This window comes from Mycteria americana, chromosome 9 (assembly GCF_035582795.1).
Source record: "Mycteria americana isolate JAX WOST 10 ecotype Jacksonville Zoo and Gardens chromosome 9, USCA_MyAme_1.0, whole genome shotgun sequence".
NCBI classification, from domain to species: Eukaryota; Metazoa; Chordata; class Aves; order Ciconiiformes; family Ciconiidae; genus Mycteria; species Mycteria americana.
In genome coordinates, this window is record NC_134373.1 from 35,917,346 (window position 1) to 35,936,552 (window position 19,207).

General features: G+C 37.8%; 1 protein-coding gene across 28 annotated transcripts in view; it reads right to left on the minus strand.

Moving 5' to 3' along the window:
* NCKAP5 (NCK associated protein 5) overlaps window positions 1-19,207 on the minus strand; it is a 413,976-nt gene that overhangs the window by 80,265 nt on the left and 314,504 nt on the right. For all 28 annotated transcript variants that reach the window (XR_012777069.1, XR_012777067.1, XR_012777068.1 and 25 more), the window contains one exon: window positions 13,092-13,211. Coding sequence is in view for 24 of the 28 variants with exons in the window: in XM_075511575.1 (XP_075367690.1) it covers window positions 13,092-13,211 (120 nt within the window). In the remaining 4 variants the exon portion in view is untranslated. The remainder of the gene's footprint in view (window positions 1-13,091; window positions 13,212-19,207) is intronic.

Consider the following 19,207-nt stretch of genomic DNA (forward strand, 5'->3'; position numbering starts at 1 on the left):
AACTCTAAATATTTCTCTCACAGATTTTCAAAAATATCCTTATTAACTGCATATGTCTATTTTAGAAGCTATTTTAAACTCAATTTACCTAACCGGTAATAATTTTTGCCCACAAGAAAATTCCAGTTCTCAGGGTGGTAAAAAAAAAAAGGCTAACACTGGAGACTGCCCTGGATCTATTAATCACTTTCTTCCTGCTGAGTCTGTGAGTCAGATGATAGAAAAAAATGAGGCTAAGGATGAAGATATGACAGAAAAAACAAAATGGTCTCAGGAATGGTAAGTAGTATTATATGAACACACAAACACTCAAAAAGCACACAGAGCAAACACATACACAAGGTTTGTCGCAAGTGTTTTATCTGGTTTTGAAAATATGCAGGGCCATGGTATTTTTGTAAGAGTGGTGTTACAGCTCCTGTTGAGAGAGAAGTTCATCACATTAATTTAAATCTCCGATAAAATAAATTAGCTTTTTTATTGCCAGGTTGAACTGCGGGGCTATGATTGTTATGTATTGCTACAATCTAAGTCTTAATGGCATTTTAGCCCTGTGGTGGTCAAACAGAAACCATTTCAAACCTTCTAAAGGCTATTAAAACATGTGCAGATGTCTGGAAAATTAATACTATTATCTAACTCTAACCTTTTGCCTGTAGGAGGAAAAGGAGAGAGAAGGCTCAGGGAAGATGTTTTAGATCAATACATGGCAACAGAGGAGGGTAAGCACTGTTTCACACGGAAGTTCATTGGCTGTGAACAGGTGATTCAAGTGAGCAGATCCATCTTTATTTGGATTTCATTGAAATCATTCATTTACTCAGAAAAATAATTTGAGAGAGATGAGCATCATTTTTACAGTCCTTCCTCACTGCTGTTTCCAAGGTCCAGCAAGCTAGACATTGGAAATGTTCATTCATTTAAATGACAAGAGCACAAATTTGTCAAGGTTAATGTGGAACAAGCCATATTTTCCTTGCCTCAGTATTATGCATTTATAAGGCTTCTCCATCCCTCCACCCTCTTTTTTTTTTGGGTGTAATATTGTCGAAATGTCACATGGACTGAAAGGAGTTTAAAAGTAGGAGGAGGATTTCAAGAAATATTTTTATCGTTAGTTTAAGGCTTTTACATACATATTTTCCCCCAACTCTAATGCATTGGTTTTGGCTCTGACAGAATAATTTCAAATAAGAAGAGACTTTTAAGAAGGTTTTCTTGAATATCTGGATACAAGGTACTTTATCCTTTTTCCTCAAAGCACTTACTTGAGCTATGGTTTAGAAAGAGTTAGTGGGCAGATTCCCAGCTGGTAAGAATTATTGTCTCCACTTCTTGTACTGAAATTAAAATAATTTCTGCCAGGTCAGGAATTGTCCCATAGACTTCCTAAACTTTTGCTGCTTTTCAGAAATAAAGCTTCTAGAGGGTCACAGTGTGTATGTGTTGTGGTATTTCATTCTTGAAAGTCTCAAATCTGACAGCAAGATCTCCCAATGGCAGTTCAAGTTCTGCAACATTTATTCTGATATACAAAAATCATAGGGCTTATGTGCAGGACAGAGCACAACCCTGTAGACCTGATGATCTGAATAAGCATCTCAAATCCTGGCTTCAGACCTCTGTAATTCCACTGCCCTACTCCGGAGGGGTGAAAAACCGCAAAAGGATCTTGCAATCAGCCTGGCCGTGCAAGCCAAGAAATCTTAGTAAGGCTGAAACATAGGTGAGGTGGGAGAGCCAGTGCTGGTACCAACAAGGAGGGTGCACCATACTGAACAATATTGAGCGTACAGACCTGCACTTCCCATGTTCAACTGCACCTCGCTCCTATTGCTGTAGCCAGGAGGAATACCAGGAAATGGAAAACGAGAAATGTCAGTCATTGCTCCTGGGCCAAACTCTGCTCTTGCAAGGGACAGTACAGTGCTCTCTAAGCACTATTTAGGACCTGGACCAGGCTTGGGAGTGCCAGGCCCTGGCATACAATGACACTGAAGGGAGTCCCCTCTCCTGCCCTGCAGCCAGTACCAGAGGCAGTGTGAGCTTTACCTCTAGCATAGGTGGCCTAGAGCTGCAGACCTTTTCGGCAGCTGTCTGTGCTCAGAAGAAGCGGTGCCAACATTTGATTAGGAATCCGTGCCCTTGTGAATTGATCGTTTTTTCATGGTAGATAAAAGCAGAGCTTAGGAGGTATTATGTAGGAATTTCAAAAGGGGTCAGCTCCCATTTTGGCACCAAAAAAGTAGCCAGATTTAGAAGAGCTCAGCACAATGCCTGACACCAGAAAGTCTGGACCCGGGTGCACGAATGACCTAAAGACCTAAATTAAAGGTTAATTCCATTTGTTATTCCCCCATGAACTAGTGAAGACTGGTAACAGAGCTGAGAGTACCCATATTTCTAATTATTGTCAAGATCTCCTAAGGACCATTTAGTGGAATAAATTTAAGTGAGCCTTTAAAATACAGTGCTAATCTCTGATTCATGTTCACACTTGCAGTATCTATAATCCATAATAATTGTGCCTAGACCTGTGCCTGTGCCTGTATCTACTGTACAGGAAAAGTACACACGGCTTGTTTAGAGAAAAAATGGAGTTAAGAATAAGTAATAGAAAACTTAAAAAAATAGATGGAGCATTTCTGCTTTTAAAATCTGATTGAATATAAAAATTTAGGATCAAAACACCACAAAATTAAGTAGTTCATCTCTGAAACTGTATACCAGAAAGATGAACTGAAGAGTGGGCGTATATTTGAGATTTTTAAAGCACTGATATTAATTCAAGATGCCATTACTTTGGCAGTCTGGTTTCCATACTTGTAATGCAGTAAGATGGAGTTTAATTCATAATGTTGAAGACGCCCTTGTAATGCACACAGGACACAGACAAATCACTGCTCCTCCTGCACCCAGACATTGGTTAGTGACTAATGAAACACGTCTTGCTCACATCCAGAGGAAGAAAAGAGCACGAATGCAATCTAAAAATGCTAAAAATACTGAAAGAGTCAAGTCTGTCAATATCACATTGTTAAAGATTTAATGACAAAGGTAACTTTTCCTTTTAGCTTGTCCTTATCAAGAGAGATACCCAGATGGTAATTTAAGAGTTAAGGCACTAATGGACTCTTCAGTTTCACTGAGCATCTACGTGCTGATTTTATCTTGCAATACAGTATTTCACATTCTCAGCGAAGTCAACAGAGATTTAGTCAATAGTGTCATGGCCTTTGGATGAGGATTTGAATCTTACCAGTATCCAAACCATCATTAAAGAAGATAGGTCATTTGGGAAACAAAGGAGAGCATTAGTAAAATTCAATACTAAAAGATGGGGTTGGTTCAGTAGGTGTTTTATGATTCATTATGAATAGCATTTTATTCTAATTACCACCCCTTTCTTCTGTGTGCAGTATCCATAAGAGTATACAAAACATAGAAAGTATATCACAGGAAAATTAATTTTTTCATAGCAGATGGCAACAGAAAATACCTTCTGAGTAATCTTATGTGCTATAAACCACTTAGCATAATGTTAGTTTGATTCATTTGATGGAATGTATAATTTAAAATTGCTAGCAAATTACACTGACCTGATAGAATCTGAACAGCTTAAATGTTACCAACTACAGTACTTATTGGCACACCTATTTTTAAGTAAAAGAGCCATAATTCCATATTGCTTCATGTGTGCAAAGTACCACTACACTTAAAAAACAGTAACAAAACCACAGTTATAAATTAAAATATAAACGAAGTTTTATATGTATTGAGTGTAATAACAGATGAAATTAATCCCTTATCTATTGTTATTTGTTTCATATACACACACTTTTGCAGTTATCCTTCATTTAAGTTTCAAAGTCTTAAGAAAACAAAAGTGAACTACATAATTAGCTCCATTAGTGCAATAAGAAGAAAATGACACATCTGTAATAATAATGGTTATATTTCTATACTGCTTTAGAATTTCAACAGATTCCCACTTTACCACAGCAAAAAGACAACCTGTAAATCTTTGAATAATTTAATTTTATGCATTCTTTTGGTATTTCATTTGGGAGTTATGGAGTGTGAAATATGCACCATGATGAGGAAACAATTATCTAGCACACCTGTCATTTGTGCATATTGTATTTAAGCAGGGCTTGCAGTGGCTACTATTTTATTCCATCATGAAATCCAAAATGGGGAGGTTTTCAAAGCTGACCTGATGACATGAACTTTTATATGTAACACGGGGCTTGTACCTACCACAGCACATACTGTGATAACATTAGAACAAATCCATGCTAATTTTTGCTATCAGAATGTCAGTGAGAAAGATTTTTCCATTTAGAAAGGAAACCTGAATGAATGACTATTAACTAAAATACATGAAAATATATTAAAAGAAACCCTGTAAACTTCAAAACCAGAAACATCACACAAAAAAATGGATCTGTTGGTCACACAAAACATAAACACGAGTAACTCACAGAGTTTTCACAAGTTCACAATCTAGAATAAAGGCTGCCTCTAAGCAGCCTCCATACTTACACCTGACCATTTATGCAGGGATTTACATGGTAAGTTGCTAATATATCTTGCTAATACATTCAGCAAACGGAGCAGGCTGAAATAGCATCCAACAGGTTAAGCATTATTATAGGTTAAATATAACTGCATGGAATAAAAAAAACATATATTTTTAATGCTTATTAGAAGTGTGAAGCACAGGGCAAGTTCGGAAAGGAATATAGCAATACTATTCCGTATTGCGGAACTCCTTCCTTTTTTCTTAAATTTATTCTCATACTGAATGTACACAATAATAGGAGAAACCATGAAAAACATTCTTGTACTTAATGAGTCTGCCCACATAGTTGCTTAGGGTTTCAAATGCCATATTGGATTCCTGTCGTCATCACTGATAATAAAAATCTATGCATAAAATAAAGAGAACTCTATGGTTCACCCAGTGTCAGTTGCATATTTTTCTTTGTCTAAAAAATAGGCAGTAAAATCTTACTTTTGTTGTTAAGACCTGTCACATCAGTACAGCCCCACAGTTTTCTTGACACGTGCTTACTCTGAAAAACTGTCTTTGCTCTTCAGAACAATGCCTATATATTTCTTCAAAACTTAAAAAATATTGCTCTCCTCAGTCAAAATCATTCATAAATACTTCACCAAAGATCACTTGTGGCTTTCCTAAAGATTACTTGCTCATTTGATTTACTGTTTTTGGTATCTCTGTAGCAATTTATTATCACTAGGATAATGGAAAAAGCTAATTTTTAAATTTTGTATCTGAAAATTATATATTTAAAATTGTATCACAAAATGTCGTGTTTGTGTAGATACGGAAAGCCTTTCAGTGCTTTTCTTTGGAACCTCTCAATGCTAGTTAAAGTACTTGGACTTTTGAAATTCCAGCAGTTGGGGGTAATTTTCTCTTAAAAGCATTCTCATTCTGATCAGAACTACATGCCTAGTGAGCTTTAGTTAATACTTTCTTTTTGTTTGAGAGCAAATTGGTAAGAATTTAGGTGCTGAAATAAGGGACAACAGTGTGACAAGAAGGGAGATCACCAAAACACAAATTACAGATGGAGCAGACCTATCAGGTCAGTTGATCTAACTCCCTCATAATAAAATACTGTTCTCCCCTAGCTGTGCTTTGTTTGCTTTAGTTTTAAATGTTGTGAGGGATAATGTCCTACCTCTCCTCTGATATATCATGCCACGGTCTGTAACAAAGATTTTAGTGATGTTCCTTTATGAGCCTGAATTAGATTTAGATCCAGCAAATCATTGTGACAAATGTTTTATTTTAAGAATAAAAGTTTTATAGTTTCCCTAGTCAGACAAGAGCACATCAGGATTCCCCCACGTTACAGACTGGTGTTCTTGAGAGACAAGAAAAGCCGCCTCAGCCATTTTGCTCAAGGGATCTCACAAAGCTTCTTGGAGGTCTGCACACCACGGCTGTGATTTACGTACTTACAAGCATAAGTCCCTGTGACTAGAGATGGCCTGTAGAGAGCCACCGCTGCGGATGACATCCAGTGATTCTCAGTGTGCTCCCAAAAATCTGCTTATCTCAGAGCCTCCTTCCAGAGCTGGCTGGATACTAGATATCAGCCTAATCCTTTCAGGTATTATGCTGCTGCTGTTCATTCAAAACTAGAAGTTATACGGCTTAACTTAGGGAGGTTAGATGGAGTTTCTTCGGAGGGGGCTATTTCCTTTCCTTCTCTCATCACTGACTTTGGTCACCCATTCATCTAACCAGTAGACTCTCAAGAACACTTTATTTCTGTAATGTTTCTTCAGCATATATTTGGAGCTGCAAATAGGGCAAATAAGAAATATGGTTTATAATATATTATTATATGTTGATGATTTAAGCTGAGATGAAATACAGAGATTTGAAGCTTTGTATTTCTGTCTTCTCAGATGTTACTGGTGAATTAGGACATGACAGAAATAGAAAGTAGGTACCAGTTTACTGCAATAATGCAAGACTGGAAATAATGGCATCAGCGTTTTCACATGAAGAAATGTTCCTTTAATTTGTTCTTGAAAGTCTCAAAAATCTTTGAGTGTTCCTTACTGTATCGCTGTCTTGATTCCTGATACACAGAAGCATTCTTATAATTTCTGACTGCTACAAGACTGGATGCTCTTTCCTGGGACAGGATCTTCATGACAGCAATTGTACACCTTTGGTAGCCTTGATCTGGAGAAAGCACTCCAGCAGGGCTATGGCCTGATATCTTTTGAGAACTGCAAATGGTGTAAAAACCACCACCTGACTTCTTAGTAGGTGCTCTACTGGCAACGTAATTCTTGGATAAGGTTTAAACTTAATATATCTCAAACATGCTTTAAATTTATGTGATTACCTTTTTGTCTGTTGATACAGCCCTTGAGATTGTTGTAACTTTTAAGCAGTTTTCCACTACTGCTGAAACAATTAGTAGATCTGAAATTAATTTCTCCTTCAAGCCACTAGTCCTGATTCCTGAGTAACTAAATATCACTACAGATACTCCAACACCTGATTTATATTTATATGTTTACTGAGAAGAAAAGGACAGAGTTTGTTCTGGAGCTGGAACTTTTCAGAAGATTTGCAGATAAGAGTACCCTGACAATCTGATGGATACAAAGGAACAAATGTGAAGTAAGAAAATAAGCAGGTCAACTGCAGGAGTCTCAAAACTTCAAATACAATTTGCCGATCTTGGTCTCAAGTCTGCCTGCTCTCTGAAGAGCCCAGAGGCACAAGGCAGGACTAGTAGTTAGCTTCTGTCAGATAGGAATTATGCTTCTGCTCAGCATATAACGAGCCAGTTATTTAAATATACTTTGGACTGCTGACAAACTGTTTTCTAACAGTGTGTGATGATCTTCAGTTTTAATTTCAAACCCTCAGATACTTACTTTCTGAAATACTTAAATATTTCGTATATTTGATTGCTGTAAAGCAATGTAACTTCACTTTCAGCCTTCTGCATTCAGACATCATCATGTCTAACCATGTCTGAACTACAAGTCAGACTCTGAGGCCAGATATTCCATCTCCTTTTGTCAGGTGTTAGGGCAATTAATTGTCCTCTTTTTCTTCCCATATATAATAATGTTGTTGGTGCAATTTACCCCTTCCTGCTAAGTTGTACAACTGTTTCCATCTAAGTATGTACAGCTACACTCTATCTCATATGTCAGGGTATAGTTGTCAGGTTATTAAAAGAGCTAATATCAATGCAGTTATAACAAAGTAGTTATTATTTAAATTGACCTTCTGAGAATTCAGCGGACTGTGCTGTAGCATTCTAGACAAAATTTTAGACATAAAATTAAACAATGTGGATGATCCATAAGTAATTGTGTTAGAGTTAATTTTCTTTATAGGAACTGGTATGGGGCTATGTTTTGGATTTGTGCTGAAAACAGTGTTGATAACCCAGGGATGTTTTCGTTCCTGCTGAGCAGTGCTTACACAGAGTCAAGGCCTTTTCTGCTCCTCACCCCACCCCACCAGCAAGTAGGCTGGGGGGCACAAGAAATTGGGAGGGGACACAGCCAGGACAGCTGACCCCAACTGACCTAAGGGCTATTCCAGACCATATGGCGTCATGCTCAGCTGGGGGAAGAAGAAGGAAGAGGGGACGTTTGGAGTGATGGGGTTTGTCTTCCCAAGTAACTGTTATGTGTGATGGAGCCCTGCTTTCCTGGAGATGGCTGAACACCTGCCTGCCCATGGGAAGCAGTGAATGAATTCCTTGTTTGGCTTTGCTTGTGTGCACGGCTTTTGCTTTACCTATTAAACTGTCTTTATCTCAACCCATGAGTTTTCTCACTTTTACTCTTCTGATTCTCTCCCTCATCCCACTGGGGGGGAGTGAGTGAGCGGCTGCGTGGTGCTTAGTTGCCGGCTGGGGATAAACCACGACAGTAATAAATGAAACTAATCTAGCCAGCGAAACACAAGGAGAAAATAGATGCTTCAAGAGTCCTCCCTGCTTTGTTCTGGAGTTGATAAAGTAGAATTTTTATGATGGAAATAAAATGGCAATGAAAATATAGTTTAGGATCAGAGATATTGTAAATCTTATGATTAGAAATATTATTTTATACTTTCCCAACTATGAACATTTTATTACTTATTTAATAAATAAATCAACTCAATAAATGTTGCTACTTGCCACTTTTTAACGCATTTCACTGAAGCTTCCCTGCATGCTTTACAAAAAAACTGTGACAGCAAACTTCTGGGTAAAAAGTGAAAGCAAGTCTTCATCCATGGGAAGAATTCAGCTAATAAACATATTGAATTTATGTAAACAGAGATACATAATATAAACAAACTACTGTGATATCTATCAGCAGGTAAACCCTGACCCCGTTATTCTCCGTAACTTTATACAAGTCATCATTGTTATAAAAGGAGGATATGTAATATCACAATCAGGTTCAATGTCATTAGTTATATTTTCAGGTAGGAGTGGAAAAAGAGGGCTAACTAGAAGGAAAAGATCTGTGAAAAGATCTGTGTCTCAAGACTGAGCAGCCTATACCCAATAAAGTCAAAACAAGTCTGTGAAACAACATAGCTAAGAAGTGGAAACACTGTAATTTGCTGATTTTAGTAGTTTAAAGTTTCTTTGAAGAAAACACTGCATCACTTAGAAAAAATAAGGCAAAGACAGAAATATAGTGATATTGACATTTACATTTGATGCTATACATGGCCATGTATAGCATCTATATTTCATAGATGCTATACATGGCCATGGGCAAACCAGAAGTGTTAAGTTTCACCTAATCACCTTCTGATTCCTACTCTTGTATCCTCTCTTTGGATTTATCTTATCCCTTCAGCAACCTTCTGTATATCACCTCCACAAATTTCCCTCTTCACTTCCAACCAGTTTTTCTCTACCCAATTTTAAATCTTAAGTCTATTATTCCCAACTATTTCTCCCACTGCCAGATGAAATACAAGGTGGCTCACTAAAATGGAGTTCCTGGTTTTCTTTTCCCAAACCTCTCTTGCTATGATGGGCAGAATTTTATCTCTTTCTAGCAACCATATTAACAGAGGAAAATGAAGGCTGCTTGGGCAGAAGCTACTCCTCTGTGCTAGTTTTTAACTAAAACTATTGCTCTTCTTCAGATGGTGCTGAGACAGAAACACTTTTCCAAGGCTTCTTCATTTTAAGAAGAGAGATTGGCTGAATAAAATAAAATTTAAAAAAATAGGTGATCAGGCTCCTTTTTATCTACCCTAATACCGGCTCTGTAAATCACACCCTTCAGCTAGAAAGAATATCCCCAGAAAGATAGGGTAGCTCTTAAAATCATCTACAATATGAAAGGCAACAAAAAAAAAAGCTTGAGTTATCTCTTTTTCCTCCTTACATTTTGCATCCGCATTACTTCATCTTTTCATGGCAGGAGTGACATATCCTCTGTGTCAATCCCCCTACAAGCAGTAAGCACACCAAAATTCCTGGTAGCAAAGAACTTATATGGCAATATACATAATCACATGCCTCAAGAAAACACGCATATTTCTTTTAAAATACTATTAGGCCCTTTGATTTCATGAGTACTTACACTTCTTGTAAATGCATGAAAGTGTAATACTTTTAATAATAGTTTTACAGTGCTGGATTCCTGAAGCAGTCATGAAAACCCTACTACATGATTTTTTTTTTTAAATTGGTAGCAATCAGTTTTTCTGTTGATCTGTGTGAGAAGCATGAGGAAAAACAACACAGTGCGATCGGTACGGTATACGGGCCATATTCTGCAGTCAAATTCAGAACACTGGTACCAATCTTTTCATTGAAAAATGTGAATGATCTGATTTCTAAGATGACACCCGAATCATGTATTATTTTCTTAAAATCAAATATACAAAAAACCTAGGGCAATGGTGAAATCTTTTTTTTTTTTTTTTTAAGAAATCTATGTTTCTGTTGAAATCTAAGACTTCAAGAATGCTGATGGTTTAAAAATAAGCTTACTCTTCAATATAAGAGTCTTCTAATGTCAATTACAGAATAATTTGATGGTAATATACAATCAAATCTCAGAAGCTGATATGCAGAAAAAGTAACTATTACTATTTATTTTTAGCTTACACCCTCTTCTGCAGCATTCTTCAAGATTTTTAATTGTTCTGAGTGTGAATACTCCTAGGATGAGATCAGCATGTAAACAAAATGGAACTGTATTGTATCAGACAGCACAGGAAAGGTGAAATTAACACCATGTGTCATCCCCCTGACCCCGTCCCCATTAGCAGTATTTGCCCATTCACTTTGATTAGGGTCATGATTTAACAGGAATGTCCTTAACCACGTATTTAGTACTCCTCTGTAGAGTGACAGATTTAAACAAATATTTAGCTACTGCTCTATATCTGGGATGTATGCATTTCCAAGAAGACATAATCCAAACCGTGCTTCAATTCTATGCAGGCACACAACAATATTTGCTTAGTTTCAGTCCTAAGGAAATACCCATCTTCAGGTTTTACATCTCGGACTGCAAGATCACGGACTAGACACCATTTATTCAAGCCGGAGTATAGTTAGAGGATAAATAAATTTCTGAAACTCACAAATTTACTGGTGGTTTTTTTGGTAAAAAATGACATGTGAAATGTTTTAACAGAAGTTCTTCATTTTCTGATGTACACTGCAACTTCTCTGCTTTTTTTTCCCCAGGGGGGTTAAAATCTGTTGATAGCAAGAGTAGGGACATAACAGCAAATTTTGCTGCTGTCTGGGAGACCTGGACTTTGCGAATGATCTTAATTTTCTTTCTTCCTCAGCCAATAAAGACAAAGCAAGTGAAAAGGGGGGAAAAAAAATCTATACACATTAGTTCCTGCCAAACTGTGCAGGAACAATGATGTAAAATAGTTTGAATCCCTCAGGAAAACCTGCTAGATCATTTGGTTCTTTCTTCCACTTGATGCAGGTTCATCTCTTTCAACTTCTTTCACAGCAGTGACACAGTCCAGTTTCAAGGAACTCAAGTCAAAGCATTGATCCCACTTTTTAGATGCTGTCTAACACTTCTATAACATTTCCAGAATAACCTGGCTTTATTGTTGCCACACAAGGAATTGGGAAGAAGAGCCATATCTGTAATAAAGAATGTGCAATGTATGACTTCTGTGCAATCTAACCCAATACTAACATAGACTAGGGTCAGACACTTTGGAAACAGAAAAAAGAAAGAAAGAAAGAAACCCAAACAAACCAGGAAGAAGGAGCAGGTGATGTGACTGTCAAAAGCAGAAGTGAGCAATAAAGGTCCACGCTGTGGTGGATGTCAGAAACTCTGAATGGATAAAGATAAATCAGTCCTACACAGGAGTCTATGAAGGATGAACAAACACGAAAGCAAGCAGGGGGCAAGGGAGAAGAAATCAGAAGAGAGAAGGTCTTGACCTAGCAATACCTAAATCAACACAAAATCAAGAGAGAATGAGAACCTGAGGATAATGCAAGAACGCAGATCCCTGTGATGGTAACCTGGCACCACTCTGCCTGTGCTTTAGAGTTTCGCAGTAAGTAAGTATAGCTATTTGCCCTCACCATGGGGATTCCCTTGCCTTTAAGCACCAGTTGGTGAGCAGACCATGTTTCCTCAACAAACAGCCCAAGCTGATGAGAGTTAGCAGCCCTCAGCTGTCAAGCCAACAGTGCAAGGGCCCAATTTTACTTTGAGATACAGATGCACAGCATCAGAGGATTTAAGTAAGATACACGTTTAATATCACTTACCTAGCTGACATGACCCAAATTTCTCCTCCAAAATGAATGAATTTTTCTCTAATAAGAAATAAAATATATTGCTAAAACCAGAATTTGCCCTATTGTTAGAAACCTGCAAAGTTTTAATTAGTCCTCATTTACTGTTCCCCTAGCTCATGGTCAGATTTGTTGGAACTTCTGCAAAGCAATTCTACTTCTACAAAAGGATGACAAAACGATGGATTAATTCACAATAATGGACTTCGCCAAATGAAACAGGATACTGAAACATCTCTTATTATTCCAGAACAGCAAAGGAGTGGGAGATGGGTCAATTGGTTTCTCAGCTATAGCTTCCCATAAAACACTGGGAAAAAAAATCACTCCAAGCCTGTGAAGATGTACTTAAGTCCTTGTAACACATATGGCAAAAGTTAAATAAATGGGCTGTCTTCTCACAGGAAATTACACTGTTCACCATCAAGCAGAATGTTAAGGAATCTGAACTTCTCCCCTGCAGAGGGATAATGAACCCATATCATTCCATTTATCATAGTGAAGAAGCACCTAAAAAAGTAAGTTACTCTGCAGGTGTGCTCCTTTCTCCACATTTGCACATAATATGTAGTCATAGCTCATTGGTGTATGCTTTCAGTGTCAATGGTATCAGATTGTAGATAATGGATATTATTCTAATATATTAAATCTATCAACTGTCATTTCCCACTTATTGACATAACCTTAAAAAGAAGAAAAATATTTTATAACTGTGAGAAATGTAAAGCTTACAGCTTTCTTTCTGCAAAGGCCATTTCCTACCTGAAGAAGGAGGTCAGAAGCTGGTTTGACTCTCTGCTGGAAAAGCACACTCAGTGTTCGATTCTGTTGTTCCAAATCAAAAACTCGTGTTTTCAGCTTTATACATTCCTCCCTCAGATCCTGCAGCAGAAGGGAAAATAGGAAGATTAGAAAGCAGGTAACAGAAGCACTTAAAAAGCTCTAAGTAATGTCAGATACTAAGAAGAAATACATATACAACTTTTAAAATAGTACAAATCAGAAAAATGTGCTACTTCATTTTCTCTGGTTGTTTGATCATCACAGGATAACATTAAAAAAATTTTGTAATGAGAAACAGTAGTTACCTGACACATCCTTTTGGAGTTTTCTGTTAGTGTAAAAAGTTACTTTGCTAGCAATGTGTTTCATTTTGCAGCTGATGCAAAGCAGAAAGCAGCAATTAAGATATGAATATTGTAATAAGCATAAGCTAAGGAAAAAGCATAAGCTATACCAAACCAGGACAAAGTTCAAAGTGGTACTGTGCCTTCAAGGTACTCTTCTGAATTCTGATCCCTTCCTTGCTTTTTCTGGAATAACCAAGTCAGCATTTCTGGCTGGCATATTGTGGATGGTCTGTATATTCCCCACTGTAACTTGCTGGCTAGGCCATAGTAAGATCTTGGTGCACCAGACACATGTCGTAATATGATCCTGCCTGATATTTCCAACATGAGGTACCAAAAAGCCTTAAAATAGTCCATTAGAAGCAGAGGTGGAGTGTAAAACCCCTGCATTTTAAGGCACAGGACATTACTGTTGCAACTGAAAGATGCAGGTCTTTTAGCCAAGGCTGAGTCAGGTTCATCATGAACAAGCCATTAATGGCTTTCAGATACAGCAAATATCTATCTATCTATCCATCTATCTGTCTATCTTCAATGTAAGACCTGCTTTTCCTGGCCACTTGAAGGAATACAGGATTCTATCAGAAAGAGGATTTTGGAGAGAGAACAGAATCTGACACTCAGCCTTTGAGCGTAATTTGTGCAGTTGTCCATTTTGAGGTGTGAGCTTCATAAATCAGGAAAAGCGTTCTCCTAATAAAGATTACATATAAAAATAATAAGCTGCAGCCATTAAAAAAAAAAATCTCCAAAATACTTTCCCATATTCCTTTAAATTTAGGACAGTTGCTGGCCTGTGGTATTGCCTAACTGATATTACTTTCCACCATATGAAGGTGGAGAAACAGGCCTCTGGATCCCCATATGCTGTCCTGTCAATACCATTATCAACATGATGACCTAGCCTTATGAGAAAACAACTCAGAGGAGGAAATTGTAGTCAGATGTAGCTTAAATTCTTGCCTACAGTTGCTCTAGTCTCCACTGTAACCAGCACTGAGGTTATAAGAGGTGAGCACACAATAAAATAAGCTCATCTTGAGACTTTCAGAAAATTGTGAACATCTTTTTATGCATACAGTATGTATCAGATTTTATGACACTACTGGATGAATGCAGTTATTTTCTCTTGACAGTTTCTTAATATTTGTTTTAGGTGCCTGTCAAGTGGCTGTTCAAGTAAAATTGTTAGAGCCTTCCAACGTGACCCCCAAAAAATCTTGGGTTTGATGTTTTGTAAAGCCCTAAAGCTTTGATTTCTGTCAGTGAGACCTCTTATCTGTGGTCTTACACAAGGCAATCTCTATTAGGAAACTGCAAGCATCAAGACCAATCATTATCTGCCTTTCACAAATAATCAGAGAATTTAAAACAGAGCCTTAGCTGTTACAACAGTGTTTAACATTTCAACTAAGTGCACTGAAAGGGAAGAATGATTCACAGAAACTGACAATGTAGAAAAAATGTAAATCTTAGCAATGCCTCTGCTCAAAACCTTCCTATCTTACAGTTTTAAAATCGTAAGATTTATGTTTCAAACTTTAGACTTTCTGTAAAAAGTGAAATATATGATAGTAGATTACCCGCCCAGATGCTATAAACCGTGCCAATGGTAATGCCACACATAGTCCAGAGGAGAAATGAGGTACATTAAGGTAGCCGTATTCTGGTAAAATAAAGTCTGAGTTTAGAAAGTTGAAGTCCTAAAATTACCAATTAATACAACTACCAAATGTCTGAAGCATGTAATTCCACTCCTGTGGGCAAAACGACCGGCTATTAAGATGGCAATCTCCCAGCTATCTAAGGATTTCCTATGGTCTCACTATAGTAATATCCGAGCATCTCTCTATTCTTACGTTTTCTCTTCAGTATGAGACTCACTCTTCTCCAAAATGGGATTCAATGCCCTCATTGGAGGTTCCAGAAATATACTGCTCTTCCTCTGAAGATGCTTCTTCTGTTTTAACACTTAATTCACTTCTTTTTTATTTCATTGATGAAAAAGGAGAAGAAACAACTTTCATACAGAACCCAGAGTAAAAAAGTATTCTCCTGAATACACTCCTGTGGAGGAGAGTAGTATGCAAAGAGCAGATACAGAGATCACAAAACAATTTCATTAAGTGGTATTACTCAAATTTCAAACTGCTGATCCAGGTCTTACATGGAATAAAAAAGAAAAAAAAAAATCCAGTCCCCAGTACTCCTATCATCTCATGTGACATTAAAAGTCTTTGGGTAAAGGAGAAAGAATGGATGCTTCCAGTAAGTATCAGAGCATACAGGTTTGCCTCAAATAATTTTGTTGTTTTTCTGACTTCCTAAATTTCCAAGAGGTAAAATTTTCTATTATAAGTGGTAAAAAGTCCATATAATTTTGCTACATAGAATTGTGAGATATTGCTATGTGGCTAATTCAACACAAATCTCAATTTAATATAGTTTCTCCATAGTCACAGTAAAAAAAAGCCTCTCATATTAGCAAAATTCTATGTGTATTGTAACAAATTATACACTTGAAAAGTGCACATTTAAGACTGTAATTCTATTTCAAGGTTTCAGTGACATTGATAAATCACTCAAGCTTTGCTCACTCAATTTGTGTCACTAGAATCTCTCAGTGGAATCACAGTCTTTCCACATACTGGCAAGTACACAGTGCTTTATTCGTTACATTACAGCATGTACTTAATTTAAACAAAAATTAGTCCTTGAGGGACAATTTCAAATTCACAGCAAAGCCTACGCAGTGTGCGTTACTGTACAAAATCACTCTTCTCCATTTTCTGAAAGCTCTCAGCTTTTCTTCATGTCTCACTATGCCCCAGAGGCGTGTTATCTCACCGTGGCATGACTGGCTCTGTCTTACTGCTTAGCTGCACGACGGTAGATTTATCTGTTTACTAGTTACTATTTGGATTCTGATATCTACCTATTTGGGACTGATGTGAGGAGTCCAATTTCCTCTTTATTGTATGCTATTGTGTTCCTGTCTTTTCTTATAAAAGGACTTGTATGAATAGTGTCAGAAGCACTGTAACAGTTAATACTCATTAGCATTTAGAAGAGTACCCTCTTTCCTCTTTCTATGGATATTAAATTAGCTGTTATTACTCAGTAATAGGTAAGCAGCTGTTAAATCCCATCAATACTAAGTAAATCGCTTTATTAAATGTATTCAGATCTGTTTTTATTGTATCCATACGAACTCCTTGGTTCCTATGGGTTTGGGAGGATTAATTACTGAGAAAGTACATAGTCATCAAAATGTCTGATGCCTTTGCAAAGGGAATCGGGAAGCTCCTCTCTTCATTTGGGAAACAACCATAATATTCCCAAACTAGAGATTAATATATTGAGATTAACCCTCTGGTAAAAATTTAATCACATATGGTTCTATATTACAAAATGTGGAAGAGGTTTTTGTGTGTATTAGTATGAGAAAATGCCTCCATTTCCATTTAAGCTTGGAGGAAAAATCCATTGGGATTTTTTTCAAAATAGCTGAAGTTATGTTTCTAAAAGGTGTTACAGCAATAGCTCTGCAGACTGCAGTCCTCTGATGATACACAGACCATACAGCATATGTGTATACAGAGTACAGGAAGAGTAATACAGCTCAGATAGCAGCAGTGTAAGCTTCCCCATATGTTGTGGTTTGCACAAACCACCTCCAAGCTACAATACTTCCAATAGCTGTAAGGCAATATCCCTCTTCTATAGTAAAAAGCTTTGCTGTGCATCAAAAAAACATGGGATTGAACAATGATACTTTCATCCCTAACCTGTGGTAACAGCTGCGTCACTGTTTTGTGGCCACAACTGCCAGGTGAAGAGATTTAGGGAACATTATTAGTTCTGGATTCCTGATGCTAGCTTGGGCCACAGGAATGTGTTATCTATATAATGAGCAACTGCACCCTCCAGTCTTGCATCACCCACCTACAGGCCACCTGGACATCTCTGTCTTCAGGGCAGGATACCCAAGAGCAGACTCAATGGGATCAGAACATCTCCCTGTGCATCTCTTAATCTATCCAGAATGTCATAAAATTGATTCACAAAAAATCTGCCCAGTAAGGAGCTGAGAAGGGTACCCAGCCCTCTCCCTGATGTGCAGCTGGCCAAATGCAACCTTCTGCACCTATTTACCATTCACTTAGGTGCAGATGTTTATGGGTGTGGATGTTTGTCTACCCTACTGTCAGGGCACACTCCCCAGTTTTAGGAGTTTAGTTGGCAGAGTTCAAGGTCATCTTGTTCATGTCTGAGCCGTGCAGCAGCCACCTTGCAGCTACGCCCACACCCAGATTCCTGCCTCCTTGATCCTGAGCTGCGTCCTGACCCCCTGGCTTGGCTTCGCTCGGACCTGCCTCCTCCCCATGGACTTGCCCAGCGAACACGGGACTGAGGCTGACCCTGATCAGTGCCTCCAGGCCTGACCCTGACACTTGATGCTTAGTATCCTGCCTGCCCTGCTGTCACCCTCAGTCTCTGCTCACCGTCTTTGTGGGGGTGTTCTGCTGTTCTGAATGATGTCCATAATGGAGGCTTTGGAGCCAGTCTCCAAAATCTATTCCAGTACTTTGCTGTATTTGCATCTAGAAAGATTTGGGTGTATGGCAGAGGTTTTTGATTATCTTAACTTGGTGTTTCTTGCTGCATTTTAAGAACGTTATTTCTTGTCCTGTCATTCAGTGTCGACAAAACAGTTTATATTCTTCTTTGCACTATCTGCACTAAAAGACTGTATTTATGTCTCTTTCAGACTTGTCTTTTTAAAGCTAAATGATCCAAAGAATTTCATAATGCCACATTCATCAAGTGGTCTAGATCTCACAAAGGATCATTTCATGAATATTGAAGGGTTCATAGCTTATTATTATAGATCTTTATATTTTGTTTGTTCCCCCCCCCCCCCATGACATCATGGAATCATGTTCAACTCAAAGACCACTTCTTTGTAGAATTGTCTTACCAGTTATTCCCTATCCTCTCCGGGCAGCTGATTATTTCTGCTTATATGTGTTACCTTGCTTTTCTCTCTGTTTAATTTAATCTTACTTTTTGCCCAGATCACGTCTTCATTTTAGCAAGCTAATTTTTAATTTTACTCCTCCCACTAGGTTCTATCTGAAACAACCACACTTCATATCCAACCATTTGGAGTGTGAATGCAAACTTTAGACATGACTTGATCTAGAACTGGCCTTTATATAAGCCACAGTGAATCTTTTCATTCTGCCAGGTTTGCAATCACACTGTAAGAATTTTGCCTGTGCAGTACTTCCCTTGCTTACCCAGGAGAATGGAGCAGGAGGACATAAAAAATTTTTTAAAGACAAAATAGACGTTCTCTATTGCTGGTTCCCAGCCCACAAGTAGAGTAGCCGAATCCCCATTCTATACATGGAGCCTTCTCTTTTACTCAGGGAAGCACAGGCCCACACCAGGAAGTCTTTCCTTCCACTGAATGTGAGTGAACGTGCCAGCTATTGACACGCACTGTAATTTATCTGTTTTATGTTCCACAGGAATGGACTGTGCGAGCGACGTAACTTGTTATGGATAGGGAATGGAAAAATCACCATCTGGAGGAAGGATTTTCAGTTGCTATTGTCTCAATATAGGTAAACAATAAAAATTGGATATGGGTCCTATACAATCAAGCCTTAAAGATGTACAGTCTCACGGATTTTTATTCACTTGGATTACACAAAACTTGACTTTGGGCCTGACATGGCA